At 40.7% G+C, this 19659-nt stretch overlaps 1 protein-coding gene across 1 annotated transcript in view; it reads right to left on the reverse strand.

The window, feature by feature from the left end:
* TXNDC12 (thioredoxin domain containing 12) overlaps positions 1–18643 on the reverse strand; it is a 31513-nt gene extending 12870 nt beyond the window's left edge. Inside the window, exons 1-2 of the mRNA XM_059135056.1 lie at positions 18410–18643; positions 156–216 (exon numbers count right to left, since the gene is read on the reverse strand). Coding sequence (XP_058991039.1) covers positions 156–216; positions 18410–18506 — 158 coding nt within the window. The 5' untranslated portion in view covers positions 18507–18643. The remainder of the gene's footprint in view (positions 1–155; positions 217–18409) is intronic.
* Positions 18644–19659: the final 1016 nt, after the last annotated feature.

Here is a 19659-nt window from a genome sequence, read left to right on the forward strand (position 1 = left end):
GCTAGCATCTATAACCTACTGAATGTATTTTTTTTTAAAGTAATCTCTAGGCCCAACCTGGGTAAGAAGCCTTACCGATAACATAAACACGCTCTATCCAACTGAGCCAGCCAGGCACCCCTTCCCCGAAAAATAACCTAAACCATATCTTGTACCTGGCAGCTGCTTCCTTCTTCCCATCTTCTAGTGTCCTCCAATGAATGTGATCTCCAAAACCTGGAAGGAAAGAGCCTTATAAACATACACTGGTGAACAAAGGACAAAGACCCAAAAAAGAAACGTGGCCTATTCATAAAATATGCATAAAAAATCTTTCCTTTGTCAAGAGCTTCATGTTCAAGTCCCAGCTCCACCACTTTCTAGGTATATGGGACCATGAACAGTCCCATACCTCAAGCCTCAATTTTCTTTCATACCTATAAAATAGAGATGACACCACGTAATTCATAGTTTTAAGGAGATTAAATAATGGCTGTGAAATGCTTTGTAAACTAACACCGAGTATGTAAATAATACTGTAAGAATGAATGAGAATTTTCCATAAAGAAAACATAAAGTAGGTCATACAAATCACTACTAGTTGGATACAATACAGCAACATAGGTTTAGGGTCAGAAATACAGGGGGGGGGGCGCCTGGGTGACTCAGTGGGTTAAGCCTCTGCCTTCGCTCAGGTCATGATCTCAGGATCCTGGGATTGAGCCCCGCATTGGGCTGTCTGCTCGCCGGGAAGCCTGCTTCCCCCTCTCTCTTTGCCTGCCTCTCTGCCTACTTGTGATCTTTCTCTCTGTCAAATAAATAAATAAAATCTTAAAAAAAAAGAAAAAGAAAAGAAAAGAAATACATGGGTATGTGACTCCACTTCCTATTAAATGTGTGAATGTAGCAAATTCTCCAAGTCCCAATTTCCTCATCTTTAAAGTCAAGATAATAATAGCTACCTCTTAGTGTTGGTGTGAAGATTAAATGAGATAATGTATTTAAAGCTACTCTTATTATTCCCCTCACTTCTGCCAGAGTGATCTTTTAAAATCACATCTCTGCTGAGTAAAAACGTTTCAGAGGCTCTCCAATTACCTAAAAGGAAAGGTTAAACTCTGGTAGCATGACTTACAAAGGCTTTCAGAATCTGCCCATCTGCCAAGGCTCACTTTCTATGCTTTGTCTAAAATCCTATATACAGGGCGCCTGGGTGGCTCAGTGGTTAGGCCGCTGCCTTCGGCTCAGGTCATGATCTCAGGGTCCTGGGATCGAGTCCCGCATCGGGCTCTCTGCTTGGTGGGGAGCCTGCTTCCTCCTCTCTCTCTCTCTGCCTGCCTCTCTGCCTACTTGTGATTTCTCTCTGTCGAATAAATAAATAAAATCTTTAAAATCCTATATACAAAACTACTTTCATTTCCTTAAACTGGCTGCCTCCTTGATCTTCCACCCTCACTTCCAATTCATTCTTCAAGTACAAATCTAGAGGGCATCTTTACTTCTGGTAAATCTTCCCTGACTCCCAGGGTGTCTGGGTGGCTCAGTTAAGCATCCGACTTCAGCTCAGATCATGATCGCACTGTCCTGGGATTGAGCCCAGCATTAGGCTCTCTGCCCAGTGGGGAGTCTACTTTTCCCTCTGCCCCTCCCCCTCCTCCTGTGATCATGCCCAAGCTCGTTCTCTCTCAAATAAATAAAATATTTTTTAAAAATTTTACTCTAACTCCCAAACACCACCTTTTTGCCTCATCACAGCACTTCCCAGGCTGAACTGTGTTTATATAACACATAACATTTATATATGTTTATATAACACATAAACTGTGTTTATGTGCCTGTCTCCCTCACTCTAAAGGGAATTCCCTAAGGGCCGAAGCCATATCTATCTTATTCCTTCCAGCTTCCCCAGCATTGAGCACTACACATGGCCATAGTAAGTGCTCCATAAAAATATTTATTGAGGGGCACCTGGGTGGCTCAGTGGGTTAAACCTCAGCCTTCAGCTCAAGTCATGATCTCAGGTTCTGGGATCGAGCCCCACATCAGGCTCTCTGCTCAGCAGAAAGCCTGCTTCCCCCTCCCTCCCTCTCTCTGCCTGCCTCTCTGCCTACTTGTGATCTCTGTCAAATAAATAAATAAAATCTTTTTTTTTTTTAAAGATTTTATTTTATTTATTTGACAGAGATCACAAGTAGGCACAGAGGCAGGCAGAGAGAGAGAGAGAGAGAAGCAGGCTTCCCGCGGAGCAGAGAGCCCGATGTAGGGCTCGATCCCAGGACCCTGAGATCATGACCTGAGCCGAAGGCAGCGGCTTAACCCACTGAGCCACCCAGGCGCCCCTAAATAAATAAAATCTTAAAAAATATATTTATTGAGTAAATGAATCTTATTTAGGCCATATCAGGTAAATGACTTAATTTTATATCTGGAAAATGTAAGTGATCATAATAATGTTGTCATTTATTGGTCACCTTATGTGTACTTGTGTTAAATACACATTATCTCATTTAAATTTGGCTTGAATAACACTTTCTATATTTGCCTATACTTCTGTTTTCTCATCAGTAAAATAGGTATAATAATATCTACATCTCATAAGATTGTTACTGAATATTACACAAGAAATACTATATATATCAGTACACTGCTTAGCATTTTATAAATGATCAATAAAGAGCAGCTTTGTTTGTTATTCTTGACAGCTTGAGACTTCAAAGGCTCAGAGAAGTTATATAACATGTACCAGGTCACAGAGCTGGTAAATGGCCATGCTGGGATTTAAACTTCAATTTTATGACATCTCAGTTTTTATACTATCTTTCGGGCTTTTCTTTCCCTGAAATAAATTCAAATTTCCATCACTGTTACCACAGAGGAATAAACAGATCATCCAGATTAGCAAAGGGATGCAGTGTCCAAACTAATCATCATCACTTTTCATTCCCAACAGCAAGAGTTGCTAGCCAAGAGAAAATGTGTCATTTGCCTAGGGCCCAAAGTCTAAACCTGATGAGTCAATGATTAAGTGAGAGTGAAACTGGGAGAATTGGAAGGTGCCTAATGTGACTAATCCCCACCATTCTACCTGTCAACACTTAAACTGAGGCAACTGAATCCTACTTTGGTGGAATGCCCAACTAGATAGTCTGGAGGGATAGTCACCTACAAAACAATAAAATCCTGACAAAATGGAATTCCAGAATGTGCTCACTAAGCTTACAGGGATAAACACAAAATAAGCTAAAACCAGATGAGGAATAGTGAGCCACAAGCAAAAGGGAAGACTGATCTGAAGATAAAGCATTACAATAGAGCAAAATGGAGGAGATAAATCCTCCACTAAAGTGATAACACCCCCAGGTTTCCAGATAAATAAATGCCAAGTCTTTCTAGGGGAAAGTACTTCCCTGTTTTGGCCTCCAGAATAGCCACAGATAAACAATTACGAGTTCACAATCCTAGATCCCCACGCATGTAAGAAAACAAGCCACCACAATTAAGAATCAGCAAAAGCAACAAATAGATTTAGACTTTTAAGGACTCACATATTAGAATTATCAGCCATAGGATATAAAATAACTACGTGTGAACATTTGAAGAAATAACACAAGGGATCACAAAAATGGGAATGCAACACGGAATGAACAGGCAAATCTGTAAGTCACCAAACAGAACTTTCGGAAATTAAAAATATAGGAGTGCCTGGTGGTTCATTTGGTGGAGCATCTGACCCTTGGTCTCAGGGTTATGAGTTCAAGCCCCACATTGGGCTTGGAGCCTACTTTAAAAAAAAAAAATCGGGGGGGGGGGGGTTCCTCGGTAGCTCAGTTGGTCAAGTGTCTGGCTCTTGATTTCAGCTCAGATTATGATCTTAGGTCATAAGACTGAGCTACACACTGGGCATACAGCCTGCCTGGGATTCCTTCTCCCTTTCCCTTTGCCCCTGCCTGCCTCCCTTTCTCTCTTTGTCTCAAAAAAGGGAGGTGGGGGGGCACCTGTGTGGCTCAGTGGGTTAAAGCCTCTGTCTTCGGCTCAGGTCATGATCTCAGGATCCTGGGATCGAGCCCCACACCGGGCTCTCTGCTCGGCAGGAAGTCTGCTCTCTCTCTCTCTCTCTCTATCTCTGCCTGCCTCTCTGCCTACTTGTCTGTCAAATAAATAAATAAATAAATAAATCTTTAAAAGAAAGAAAAGAAAAATCTTGAAATATAAAATCAATGGACATTCAGTAATAAAAAGAAATGAGCTATTCAGCCACAAAAAGGCACAGAGGAAACTTAAATACATATTGCTAAGTGAACAATGTCAACGTGAAAAGGCTATATATGATTCCAACTACATGACATTCTGAAAAAAGCAAAAATATGAAGACTGTAAAAAGATCAGTGGTTGCCAGGGGTTCACAAGTGAGGGAGGGATGAGTAGGTGGAACACAGAATTTTTATAGCAGTGAGACTATTCTGTATGTTCTGTAATGGCAGATATATGTTATTATGGACTAAATTGTGTCTACCCCACCAAATTGGTCTGTTGAAGTCCTAAACCACATACCTTAGAACAGGATTATATTTGGAGACAGGGTTTTTCAAGAGGTAATTAAACTGAAATGAGGTCATTAGTGTGGGTGTTAATCCATTTTAACTGCTGTCCTACAAAGAGATTAGGGCATAGACACATATAAAGGGAAGACCAAGTGAAGACACAGAAAGACAGCCATCTACAAGTAGAAACCAATCCTTCCAACCACTTGATCTTGAACTTCTAGTCTCCAGATTTTGAGAAAATAAATTTCTGTTGTTTAACGAAGTCTGTAGAATCTGTTATGGCACCCCTAGCAAATTCATACATATCTCATTATACACTTGTCAAAACCCATAGAATGTACAGCACAAAGGTGAACCCTAATGTAAACCATGGACTTTAGTTAATAATAATGTATCAATACTGGATCATCAATTTTAACAAACGTACCATACAAATGTAAGATGTTAATAATAGAGAAAACTGGGGGTAGTGAAAGTGAGGTAACTCTATTCTCACCTCAATTTTTTTTATAGACATTACACTGTTCAAAAAATAAATTCTGTAATTTAAAAAAAATTTCAATGGAGGGGTGCCTGGCTGACTCAGGTGGAAGAGTGAGTGATTCTTGATCTCGGGGTTGAGTTTGAGCCCCATGTGGGGTATAGAGATTTAAAATATTAAACTTTTTTTTAAATAAATGAACTTTAAAAAAATTCTTTTAAAAACTAAATTCAATGGATAGGTTGAAAGAGCAAATTAGAGACAAGTGGAGAGATAAATCAAAGTTATCCAGACTACAGCACAGAGAGATAAGAAGAGAGAAAATGTGAAGAGGCCAAGAGGTACTGAGTAGACAAAGAAAGCTAGTATAAAAAGGCTAGAGTTTCAGGAGCACCTCAGTGGTTCAGTCAGTTGAGCATCAGACTCCTGAATTTGGCTCAGGTCATGATCTCAGGGTCGTGCTAGAAGGTGGGTAGATGTAGTTATGACAATTTTTGAAAGTCCTCTTCCAACTGCTTCTGTTTTCTGTTACGTAGGAAGCATGGTCACCTGGTGAGAGCAAAGATTGTAGAGGAAGTACTGGGAAATAACTTCCCAAGACAAAGGGAAATATGAAATAATCCCCTTGGAGAGAATAAACAGAGAAACTAAAAGAATGAATAAAGGGCATATTTCAGGAAGAAAATGATTCCAGAAGAAAACCTAGGTACAAGGAGTAGTGAGCAAATACACTGACAAACATGTAGATAAATCTAAATATTATCTGTACAAAGAATGCTAATGGTCAATTTGTAGAGTTAAAAGACAAAAGTAAAGCCCTGAATACCTGCTTGTAAGTAAAGAGGGGAAAACTTAAGTTGAAATGTTTTAAGACCCTCTTACCATTGGAGGGTTAAGATATTAATGTTAGATTTTGTAAGTATGCAAGTAAAATTTCAAAAATAACCACCTAAGGGGCCTGGGTGGCTCAGCTGTTAAGCAGCTATCTTCAGCTCAGGTCCTGGGATTGAGCCCCGAGTTAGGCTCCCTGCTCCACAGGAAGCCTGCTTCTCCCTCTCCCACTCCACCTGCTTCTGTTTCCTCTCTCACTATGTCACTCTCTCTGTCAAATAAATAAAATCTTAAAAAAAAAAAAGTAACTACCAAAAGAACAGAACTAGAGAACCAACTTTCAAACTAATAATGGAGATAAAACAAAAAAGAACAATAAAATACTCAACCCCTAAAGAAAAGGGAAGAAAAAAGGCACAAAGCTTGTAAAAAATGCAGTGCAAACTGGATGAAAGAAATAAGACCAGCTCTGTCAGGGTGCCTGGGTGGCTCAATTGGTTAAGTGTCCAACTCTTGATTTTGGTTCAGGTCATGATCTCAGGGTTGTGAGATGGAGCCCTGTGTCAGAAGGCATACTCAGAACAAAGTCTGCTTGTCCCTCTCCCCCTGCTCCTCCCCCAAGCCCTCGTGCTCTCTTAAATAAATAAATAAAATCTTTTTTTAAAGAGACCAGCTCTGTTAATAATCACATAAAAATAAGTAGGCTAAACTTATTTATTTAACTTATTAAGTTAAAGTTAAAAGAAATTGTCAGAATTTAGTTAAAAAACAAAACAAAACAAAAAACTACCCTTGAGGGTGCCTGGGTGGCTCAGTGGGTTAACCTGCTGCCTTCGGCTCAGGTCATGATCTCAGGGTCTTGGGATCGAGTCCCGCATCGGGCTCTCTGCTCTGCTTCCCTCTGTCTCTCTCTCTCTGCCTGCCTCTCCATCTACTTGTGATCTCTGTCAAATAAATAAATAAATAAATAATCTTAAAAAAAAAAAAAAAAGATTTAAAACAGGAACTTGAAAAAGTTCAAAGTAAGTTGATTGAAACTATGTATTGGGCAAATGTCACCCAAGAGAAAGTCAGAGAAGCTAGATTAGTATCAGGTAAAATTAAATTTCTCCATACATCTGAGCTACTAAGAAGCTAGCTGACAGAGCTAAAAGTCATAGGAGGTTTTACTAAAAGACACCCTGTTCAAGCACCATTCAATAGAACTTTCTACAGTGATGAAAATGTTCTATACCTACACTATTCAAGATAGCCACTAGCCACAAGTAGCTACTGAATACCTGACACAGGCTGACTACTGGCTGACAGTGTCAGTTGGCTGACACAACTTTAAAGATGAATTTATAATTTTAATTAATTTAAAACTTAGGAGTGATATGTGGCTAGTGCTACTTTATTAGGAAGCACAAACCTAGAGATTAATGCAATCCTCTCATATTAGGAAGGCCTAGGAAAAAGAAAAAGCTGGGGCGCCTGGGTGGCTCAGTGGATTAAGCCGCTGCCTTCAGCTCAGGTCATGATCTCAGGGTCCTGGGATCAAGTCCCGCATCGGGCTCTCTGCTCTGCAGGGAGCCTGCTTCCTTCTCTCCCTCTCTCTGCCTGCCTGTCTGCCTGCTTGTGATCTCTGTCTGTCAAATAAATAAAATCTTTAAAAAAAAAAAAAAGAAAAGAAAAAAAAGAAAAGGCTACCCAAAAACTACATAGTAAGCCACAACCAAAATTTAGATCTCCTGATTACTAATTAACATGTTTTCCCAGTGATCCAACATGTGCGTAGCTGCCCTACTGCATTATCCCTAAGAGTAAGCCTAGAGGTATAGTTTGAAACAATTCACCTGGAAAGGGCCTGCAGTTCCACCGGGGAAAAGACATCTGAAAGTCAGTGCAACAAGCCCCTCCCACAGAAGATTAGCAAGAACATCTGGCTAAAAACCAACTTTAACAACCACACAGAACTGCAAAACTCCAGCATGAAAGGAAAATAGTATTTTATATATATGTATGTATCGGGTTTTTTCCCCCCACGATTATTTAGTCTTTTAATTTTAATTTTTTGGTTCTCTTTCCTTTTTCAACCAATAGCTTATTTTATTAACTCTTTTTAAAAATCTTTATTAATTTTCATTTTTGCACTTAAAGTCTATCCTTTCATTGTATTTCATTTTATTTTTGTATCTATATAAGTTTTTCTTCCTTTACAATTTTGGGATGTAGTTTCTTCCAAAAAAGAGACCAAAAATACACTCAGCATATAGTGTATTGCTCTGTTCTGTTCATCTGTCTATTTCTATTCCTTTTTTCTTTGTGTGTGTGTCTTTTAATTTTCATTTTTACAGTTACATTCTATTCTTCCACTATATTTAATTTTATGTTTATACATATATAAGTTTTTCTTTTACAATTTGGGGATCTAGTTCTCTAACAAAAACACCAAAATACACACAGGATCCAGTATATTGCTCTGTTCTGTTCATCTGTTTGATTATAGTCTCTTTTTATTTTTTTATTTTTTTTTGATTTTGTGTCTTTTCTGATTTGTTTGGTGTATACTTCTCTAGGGTTGTTGTTGCCATTTTAATATTTTGTTTTCTTGTTCATCTATTCTACTCTGGACAGGATGACAAGATGGAAAAACTTACCTCAAAAAAGAGAACAAGAGGTAGTACTAACTGCTAGGGACCTAATCAGTATGGACATTAGTAAGATGTCAGAACTAGAGTTCAGAATGATGATTATAAAGTTGGGCTCAGGGCGACTGGGTGGCTCAGTGGGCTGAAGTCTCTGCCTTCAGCTCAGGTCATGGTCCCAGGGTCCTGGGATTGAGCCCCACATCGGGCTCTCTGCTCAGCAGGGAGCCTGCTTCCTCCTCTCTCTCTCTGCCTGCCTCTCTGCCTACTTGTGATCTCTGTTTTCTGTCAAATAAATAAATAGTCTTTTAAAAAAAAAAAAAGATACCAGTTGGGCTTGAAAAAACCATAAAAGACACTAAAGAATATCTTTCTTGAGAAATAAAAGAACTAAAATCACAAAAAGTCAAAATCAAGAAGGCTTTTAATGAGATACAATTAAAAAATGGAAGTTCTAACTACTAGGATATATGAGGCAGAAGAGAGAATTAGTGATATAGTAGACCAAATGATGGAGAGTAAAGAAGCTGAGAGAGAGATAAACAATTACTGGATCCTGAGGGGAGAATTTGTGAGATAAGTGATTTTATAAAGCTAAAAAAATTAGAATAATTGGGATCCTAGAATAGGAAAGTGAGAGGGGGGTATACTGAGGGTAATTATAGCAGAGAACTTCTCTAATCTGTGGCAAGAAACAGGCATGCAAGTCCAGGAGGCACAGAGAACCCCCCTCAAAAATTAGAAAAAAAAAATAGGTCGACACCCTAACATATAATTGCAAATCTCAGAGACAACGGGAAAATCCTGAAAGCAGCTCGGGACAAGAGGTCTGTAACCTAGAAACATTCGACCAGCAGTAGGCCAAACCACAGAGACCGGGCACACCAGGAAGGACCGGCAGGATATATTCAGGATGCTGAATGAGAAAAATATGAGCCAAGAATACTTTATCCAGTAATGATGTCATTCAAAATAGAAGGAGAGATAAAAAGCTTCCAGGACAAACAGAAACTAAAAGAATTTGTGATCACTAAACCAGCCCTGCAAGAAATATTAAAAGGGATCCCTTAAGTGAAGAGAGAGTCCAAAAGTAACACAGACCAGAAAAGAACAGAGACAATCTACAGTAACAGGTATACTTTGTATTACTTTACAGGTAATATAATGGCATTAAATTCCTATCTTTCAATAGTTACTCTGAATGTAAATGGGCTAAATGCCCCAATCAAAAGACACAGGGTATCAGATTGGATAAAAATGAAGGACCCATTGATATGCTGTATGCAAGAGACTCATTTTTAGACCCAAAGGCACCTCCAGATTTAAAGTGAGGGGGTGGAAACCATTTATCATGGTAATGGACCTCAAAAGAAAGCTGGGGTAGCAATACTCATGTCAGACAAACTAGATTTTAAACGAAAAACTGTAGTAAGAGATGTAGAGGGACACTATATCATACTTAAAAGGTCTATCCAACAATAAGATCTAACAATTTTGAATAGTTATGCCCCCAACGTGGGAGCAGCCAATTATAAAAACCAATTAATAACCAAAGTAAAGAAACACATTGATAATAATACATTAATAGTAGGGGACTTCAACACCCCAATCACAGCAAAGGACAATCATCTAACCAGAAGATCAACCAGGAAACAAGGGCTTTGAATGACACACTGGACCAGATGGACTTCACAGATATATTCAGAACATTCCATCCTAAAACAACAGAATACTCATTCTTCTCAAGTGCACATAGAACATTCTCCAGAATAGATCACATACTGGGTCACAAACCAAGTCTCAACTGATAACAAAAGACTGAGATTATTCTCTGCATATTTTCAGATCACAATGCTCTGAAACTTGAACTCAATCACAGGAGGAAATTTGGAAGGAACTCAAACACTTGGCAGTTAAAGAGGAAAGATGGGTGAATGAGGAAATTAAAGAAGAATTTTTAAAATTTGAATGAACATTTGAATGAAAATGAAAACACATTTGCTGTATCCTCTGGGATACAGCAAAGGCAGTGCTAAGAGGGAAGTACATTGCAATACAAGACTGTCTCAAAAAAATTAGAAAAATCCCAAATACACAAGCTAACTTTACACCTAAAGGACCTGGAGAAAGAACAGCAAATAAAACCTAAACCCAGCAGAAGAGAAATAATAAAGATTAAAGCAGAAATCAATGAAATAGAAACCAAAAGAATAGCAGAACAGATTAAAAAAAAAAAAAAACACTAAGAGCTGGTTCTTTGAAAGAATTAATAAGGTCAATAAATCCCCAGCAATCAAAAAGAAAAAAGACTCAAATAAATAAAATCATGAATGAAAGAGGAGCGATCACAACCAACACCAAAGAAATACAATCAATTATAAGAACATATTATGAACAACTATATGCCAACAAATTAGGCAATCTGGTACTTTGGTATTTACACTTACCAAAACTGAACCAGGAACAAATAGCAAGTCTGAACAGACCCATAACCAGCAAGGAAATTGAAGCAGTAATAAAAAATCTGCCAACAAACAAGAGTCCAGGACCAGATGGCTTTCCAGGGGATCTCTACCAAACACTTAAAGAAGAATCAATACCTATTCTTCTGAAGCTGTTTCAAAAAATAGAAATGGAAGGAAAACTTCCAAACTCTTTCTATGAGGCCAGAATTACCCTGATCCTAAAACCAGAGACCCCACCAAAAAGGAGAATTACGGATCCCTGATGAACATGATGCAAAAATTATCACCAAGATATCAGCCAGTAGGATCCAACAGTACATTTTTTTAATGTTTTATTTATTTATTTGACACAGAGAGAGAGTGTGTGCACACAGGAAAAGGAGCAGCAGAGGAAGAAGCAGGCTCCCCACTGAGCAGAGCACCTAAAACGGGGGCTTAGTCCTGGTCTGAGCCAAAAGCAGATGCTTAACCAACTAAGCCACCCAGGCACCCCAGGACCCAACAATATGTTAAAAGGATTATTCACCATAACCAAGTGGGATTTACTCCTGGGCTGCAAGGGTGGTTCAACATGTGATGTTGAAAATCAAGCAATGTGATACACTACATAAATAAAATAGAGGACAAGAACCATATGATCCTCTCAAAAGATGCAGAAAATACATATGACAAAGTATAGCAGGCTTTCTTGATTAAAACTCTTCACAGAATAAGGATAGAGGAATAAAATATCATAAAAGCCATATGAAAAGCCCACAGTGAATATCATTCTTTTTTTTTTTAAAGATTTTTTTTTTTTTTTATTTACTTGAGAGAGAGACAGTGAGAGAGAGCATGAACGAGGAGAAGGTCAGAGAGAGAAGCAGACTCCCCATGGAGCTGGGAGTCCGATGCGGGACTCGATCCCGGGACTCCAGGATCATGACCTGAGCCGAAGGCAGTCGTCCAACCAACTGAGCCACCCAGGCGTCCCAGTGAATATCATTCTTAATGGGGAAAAACTGAAAGCTTTTTCCCTAAGGTCAGGAACACAACAGGGATGTCCACTCTCACCACTGTTCTTCAACATAGTACTAGAAGTCCTAGCCTCAGCAATCAGAAAGAACAACAAAAGAAATAAACAAAAGAACAACAAAAAGAAATAAAAGGCATCTGAACTGGCAAAGAAGCCAACTCTCACTCTTTTTTTTTTTTTAAGATTTTATTTATTTATTTGACAGACAGAGATCACAAGTAGGCAGAGAGGCAGGCAGAGAGAGAGGAGGAAGCAGGCTCCCTGATGAGCAGAAAGCCCCATGGCGGGGCTTGATCCCAAGACCCTGAGATCATGACCTGAGCCGAAGGCAGAGGCTTTAACCCACTGAGCCACCCAGGGCACCCACTGAGGCACCCAGTGAGAGTACACTCTCACTCTTTGTAGATGACATGATACTCTGTGGAAAACCCCAAAAAGACTCCACCCCAAAATTGCTAGAAATCATACAGGAATTTGGCAAAGCAGCAGGATATAAAATCAGCTACATTTCAGGGCACCTGGGTGGCTCAGTGGGTTAAAGGCTCTGCCTTTGGCTCAGGTCATGATCCCAGGGTCCTGGGATCGAGCCCCGAATCAGGCTCTCTGCTCAGCGGGGAGCCTGCTTCCCTTCCCCTCTTGCTGCCTGCCTCTCTGCCTACTTGTGATCTGTCAAATAAATAAATAAAATCTTTTAAAAAAAATCAGCTGCATTTCTATATATTAGCAATGAGACAGAAAAAAGAGAAATTAAGAAGTCAATCTGTACCAACTGCACCAAAACCCACAAGATACCTAGGAATAAACCTAACCAAAGAGGCAAAGAATCTGTACTCAGAAAACTAGACAATACTCATGAAAGATAGGAAGACACAAAGAAATATTAAAATGTTCCATGCTCACAGATTGGAAGAACAAATATTGTTAAAATGTCTAAGCTACCTACAGCAATCTACACATTCAATGCAATCCCTATCAAAATACTATCAACTTTTTCCATAGCTGTAACAAATAATCCTAAACTTTGTAGAAACCAGAAAAGACCCCAAATAGCCAAAGGAAGGTTGAAAAAGAAAACCAAAGCTGGTGACATCACAATTCTGGACTTCAAGCTCTACTACAGAGCTGTAAGTATCAAAACAGTATGGTACTGGCACAAAAACAGACACCTAGACCCATGAAACAGAATAGAGAACCCAGAAATGGTCAACTCTGGTCAACTAATCTTTGACAGAGTAGGAAAGAAAATTCAATGGAAAAAGAAGTCTCTTCAACAAATGGTGTTGGAACACTGGACAGCCACATGCAGAAGAATGAAACTGCACCATTTTTTTATACCACACACAAAAAATAGATTCAAAATGGATGAAAGACCTAAACGTGATACAGGAATCCATCAAAATCCTTGAGTATAACACAGGCGGCAACCTCTTCAACCTTGGCCACGGCTACTTCTTGCTAGACATATCTACAAAGGCAACGGGAAACAAAGGCAAAAATGAACTACTGGGACTTCATCAAGATAAAAAGCTTTTTACACAGCAAAGGAAACAGTTGACAAAATCAAAAGACAGCTGACAGAATGGGAGCAGTTATTTGCAAATGACATATCAGATAAAGAGCTAGTATCCAGAATCTATAAAGAATTTATCAAACTAAAAACCCAAAGAATAAATAATCTAATCAAGAAATGGGAAGAAGGCATGAACAGATATTCTGCAAAGAAGACATCCAAATGGCCAACATGAAAAAATACTCCATATATCACTAGGCATCAGGGAAATACAAATCAAAACCACAAAACCACCTCACACCAGTCAGAATGGCTAAAATTAACAACTCAGGAAACTAGATGTTGGGTGAGGATGCAGAGAACTCGGGCTCTCTGCTCATCGGGGAGCCTGCTTCCCCACTCTCGCCCTGCCTGCCTCTCTGCCTACTTGTGATCTCTCTCTCTCTGTGTCAAATAAATAAATAAATAATCTTAAAAAAAAGAAAAGAACGAAAACACCAGCTTCAGATCTAGAAAGCCAGGTGTTTTTGTTTTCCTTTCAAAATAACTTGAAGGGGTAGACTGTTAACCTTGTTACTAAAATCATCTACTTTGGTTGCCTGGGTGGCTCAGTCAGTGAAGCGTCTGCTTTCAGCCCAGGTCATAATCCCAGGATCCAGGGACTGAATCCCACAGGAGGCTCCTTGCTCATTAGGGAGCCTGTTTCTGCCTGCCGCTCCCCCAGCTTGTGCTCTCTCCATCTCTCTCTCTCCCTGTCAAATAAATAAGTAAAATCTTAAAAAAAAAAAAAAAAAAAGAAAAAGAAAAAGAAAAATCACCTACTTCCCTGACACCACCCATGCATACACACATGCCAACGTGGAGCACTGGAAGACAGTCCAATTTCCTCAAGTGTCACATGCACAGCCACTTACCTTACGCCGCTATCTGCAAAGCTAAAGGCTCCCACATCCAGTTGCCCTTCCCCTAAAACATTAATTTTCGAGGGAGGGAGGGAGTGGAAAGGGACCACTTCTAAACACAGCATTCACATCAGAGTTCCCAAGTCCTTCGTCTTAAAATTGTTTTCATGAATGTAATCAGAAGAGTATTACCCACCCCTTCCTGGGCTGACGAAACAAAAGGTCAAGTGCCAGAGCTGGCAGCCAAGCTTCTAAAACAAGCAACACTGTACCTGGGAGGTAGAATAACACAGTGGCCAAGAAAGGAGAGTCTCTCTGCAGTGGAGCAGACCTGGGCTGGAAGCCTAGTTCCATCCTCTGACTATTTTCACAAATGCAAAATATGACTAACAAATTATCCCATAGGGTTATTGTGACTGTGCACAGTGTGGAAGGTGAATACTTCTGATGTGCCAAATTTTATTCCAGAGACTTGACAAAGTCATCCATCTCTGTTTCAGGCTGGAGAGCACATGAACGGCCCCCATTAACAGCCTTCTCATTTCTCCTGTGAAGTCTTCAAAGGAGTTTCTGCAGTCAGAGGCAGGAACGGTGTCCTGGTTAAAAGGACAACCTCTGGGATTTCTATCCCAGAGAGTCCATTTACTGGCTGTGTGATCCCCCCACTCCTTACCCCATTTTAGGTTCTTCATCTGTGAAATGAGGATGATGAAAAAAAGTATTACCCATCTTAGAGGGTATCATGAGGATTAAACCAGTCAAAACACGAAAAATGCACAATACAGTGCCTGGAATATAGTGAATGTACAGAAAATGTTAGTCATTACAATTCCCCCACTGGTGACATATTCCAAATTTTTATGACAAAGAGAACAACAAAATTATAGTTGACCCTTAACAGCATGGGTTTGAACTGCATGAATCTACTTATACAAGGATTTTTTTTTTTTTTACAGTACGGTACTATATTTTCTCTAGGCTACTTTATTATATAAAAACATATAACATAAAAATATGTGTTATTGATTATGTTATTGGTAACGCTTCTGGTCAACAGAAAGCTATCAGTAAAGTTTTGGAGGAGTTATATGCTGACTGAATATGGAGTGTGGGGGGATCAGCACGCCTAACCCCTGTGTTGCTCAAGAGTCAACGGTATTTGAGAACATTATGTTAGAGCTGAAAGGACTCTTTGGAATTATATATAGTTTAATACTCTCATTCAGTAAAGAGTCCCCAGGGAAGACCAGAGCTGGCTACCTGGTCTGACCAGCATTAAAAAGCAGGCCTCCTGATTCCCATCCAGTGCTCACAGTACACCACCATACTTCCTGTTCTTAATGAAAAAGTAGAGTCTTTTAGTCTCTCCTCTCTGCAAACCAACAGGCCATCTTCTGGAAACATTTGGGAATAAATCTCAACTATCAAGATTTTCAGGAACCCTGCTTCAGCTAACACATTTTGGGGAGGTGGGGGAGGTGGGCTATAATATATTTCCAAAGAAATACCCAAGAAACACAAAAAAACAAAAGTTTGAAAAATTATTAATTCCTTTCAGAACAAATAAATACTCTCCCTTGGGAGGGCGTAATAATACTAACTAAATACTTTCTAAGTTTGTAACATAATATGAAGTGCCTATCATCTTTTTCATTTAATCCTCACAACACAGCCCTCCTGCCTCAAGTCCCCGCCCCTCCACCGCCTACAGTTATGGGGTATTCCCCTGCTCCCAGTACATACACAGTCTACGCAATTGCTTGCTTACTTGTCTGACAATCTTCAGACTGTAAGCTGAAAAAAGACAGGGATCTCAATGATCAGGTACCATTCATTTCTTCTTCTGACAACTCTTCCTAAGCATGAATGAGACACAAATGGTCCCAGCTTACTGTGGCAGACTATACTTCAATAATATCTCTCACTCACGTGCTTTTTCTTACAAAGTTACCTCAATATTCCTTCCATGGGTGTCGTTCCTCTTGAACATGCCCTTACAGTAGAAGCGATGCTATGTGACTTTGTAAGGCCAGATGACAAAAATGCAACGCATTTCCTCTTTGTTCTCTTGGGGTGGGCCCTCTCAGAATACAGCTGTCATACCGGGAGGAAGCCCACACCTAATCCCTGAAGAAAGACCACAGGGAGAAGTAACCTGCTCAGCTGAGGCCCCAGACACAGAACCAAGGGACATACCTTTCCCACCATGCCTTGTTTGAATTTCTGGCCCACAGAATCATGAGCATAATAAAATGATATCCTCACACCACTAAATTTGGGTGTAGTTTATTATACAGCAATGGCAATTGGAACCACCACACATGACTTAATGTCTAACAAGGAATAAAGATACTAAATAGGTGACTCCAAGATACTGCCTACACCCAACAGTAATAAATTAGTTGCTAAGTATCCGAGGTAGTTACTATTATGCCCATTTTGCAGATGAAGAACCGAGCTTTGAAAGGTTAAGCAATTTGTCCTAAGCCTTTCACATGGTCAATAGCAGAATGAAATAAAACTCAAATCTACACTCACATTCCTAACACCACATTCTGTCTCCCTTGGTACTTACAATTTTGTGCTAAATATACAGTAATGTTTTAAAATGGGATTGTCAGTATTGAAAACATTCTGGCCCAGTAGATTTCACCAAGCGGTTTCATCACTGAGATGGAAACCTACATATCACCTTCTCAGAGAAGCCTTCTTTGGCTTCTAGCTCATGTAATGCTGGCTCCCTTAACCTCCCCAGCCATCCTACTCCATCACGGTTTCATTTTCTTCATGGCACTTATCCCTAGCGGAAATTACCTTGCTTCTTAATTTGTTCTTGTTCATGTGTCCACTCTCTGTATCTCTCACTTGAATATAAACTTTGTGAGAACAGGAACCTTATCCATCCTGTCCACTGCTATATCCCCAGTGCCTAGGGCAGTGCCTGGAATACAGCAGGGGTTCAAAAATTAATTATTTGCTGGAGTGACCATATTCAGGTACACTGAATGTCCACCTACCAATAAATATGCAAATAGGGAGGATACAGAAGAATTTAAAACAGCAGAGCTGCATCAGAATCATTCCATCCAGTAAGGTCCATACAAAAAAAGGAGGGAGAAGGGAATCCATGCTACCACTCTTCCACTTAGCAAAAGCATAAACCCAGAGCTTCAAGAAGAAGGGAAGGGGATGGAGCAGGGGGTCACACCTCCCATCCCCTATTCATAACCACCGTTCCCTCCCTTCACAAAAAAATACAGTTTCTTGGGGCGCCTGGGTGGCTCAGTGCGCTAAAGCCTCTGCCTTCGGCTCAGGTCATGATACCAGGGTCCTGGGATCCAGCCATGTATCAGGCCCTCTGCTCAGCGGGGACCTGCTTCCTCCTCTCTCTCTCTCTCTCTCTGCTTGCCCCTCTGCCTACTTGTGATCTGTCAAATAAATAAATAAATAAAATCTTTAAAAAAAAATACAGTTTCTTCAAATACATTGACTGAAGCACACCAAGGACAATTGTTAGTTACCCTCTAACATCAGAACTTCTACCCTTCATCTGGCCTTTCTTTATATACCAGTCACACCTTCCTGGTATGGAAGGCCCAGTCTCCCCAAGACCTGTACATAAGAGACAAGAACCCAACTCTTCAGGGAAGAGGTAAGTGTGGGGATCTCAGAGCCAAGGAAAGATCTCTGTATATGCAGGTGTCCAGAGGCCCTATTTCTTCCGGAATAAGTGACTGAATGTTCCTGAGGGCTTACCAAGTGCTAGGGACGTATGCTGGACTCTTAAACATGCTTTCCCTAATTGAAGGGTCATTCCTTACTTCCAACCCAAGAATTTAGGGAGGCTTCCAGCACAACTCCCTCATCTCAACATTCCCCAGACCCGCTATTCCCTACCCTCAAGAAATCCTCAAATCTAGGAGCGGTTAGGGAGGATAGTAAGAATCCTGGCGTGGCCGAAGAGATAGAACGGGAGGAAAATCGTGTTAGCACAGGAGGGTTATACTGGGCTGGGCCCAGTATGAGAAAAGATTAAGATAAGAAGTTGGTCTGACCCTTTCCAAGCCCAATATGTCCATCAGAAGAGGTGACGAGAAGCAGGAAACTGAAGCCCAGCAAACAGGTGGCCCCGAGATGAGACCGCAGCTCCATGGAAGTAGATGCGCGGGGCCCCTGGGCTGAGCAGACGGGAGACGACCAGAGTGCTTAGCAGAAGGTCCGCGCCGTTCCCCAAGTGCGGCTCAGCCCAACCCCTCGCGTTCCCAGATTCTCCCCCCTCCCCGCGCCTCCGTAACCCTGGAGGAAGTGATGTTAGACGGATGTGGGTGGTGCCTCCGGGGCCCGGTTTGAGATGGAGTAAGTTTAAAGGTGCAGATCACGTAGAAGGGTGTGGGAGTTGCTCTCCAGCGCAAGCTGCTTCCCCTGAATTCTGGGTGTTCGGTCGGAAGACCGGGAGGGAAAAGGTGGAGGAGATAGCGGGGGTGGGGTATGGGAAGAGGGCTCGGGAGAACCAGTGCTGTTTGCGTCGGCCTGCAAGCGAGCCCCTCCCCCCCAAGAACCGCTGCACTTAATATTCACAGAGCTAATTATTGATCGGTGAAGTCAGCAGTTCCCAACAGTGGGCGCGTTGCCATTGGCCTCCCCTTTCTTGCTCTGCAAAAAAAAAAAAAAAAAAAAAAAAAAAAGACTAGACAACCGGATTTCATTCTTAAGTTCCTGCCCGGGCCACGAGACCTGGCAAACCTGTTCTGCAGTGCCTGGTCTTGAGCCTTAACAAGAATGCCCTTTTCCTGCTGGAGAAGCAGCGCTGGACTTATTTTTCCTTGCAGCCGCAGTTCTTCCACTCAGGGATGATGCAACCAACTGATGCAAGCTCCGAGAAAACCAAACTTCGGATCTCTTATTGCAAAACTGATCTAGCTCTTCGGGGAACCAGGACAAAAGTCACTGCAGGCATTTAAAGCGTAAAGCTTTTCTGGTTAAATCTGCTTGTCTAGTTGTTTTTAAACTTTCTGGGTTAATTATTTCTTTCTCAGTTTTGTTTTGTTTTGTTTTTTAAACAACAAACAGGTCAAAATTTCCCGTCTCCTCGCTCAGTGACTGGCTGAGTCTCCATACTAATGAGTCCGCACTAGTTGAGTCCGACAGTGCGGAGTTAATGCTTAGTGAAAGATACGTGACAAAAGTACACATCCAAACAAAAATACACACCTCTTTTTTATTAGAATCCCTACAAATTTGTAGGCACAGACACAATGGAATTCTCAGGAGACTGCAAGCTCCAGAATGCAGTGCGGCCACCTGC

Source organism: Mustela lutreola, chromosome 10 (assembly GCF_030435805.1).
Source record: "Mustela lutreola isolate mMusLut2 chromosome 10, mMusLut2.pri, whole genome shotgun sequence".
NCBI classification, from domain to species: Eukaryota; Metazoa; Chordata; class Mammalia; order Carnivora; family Mustelidae; genus Mustela; species Mustela lutreola.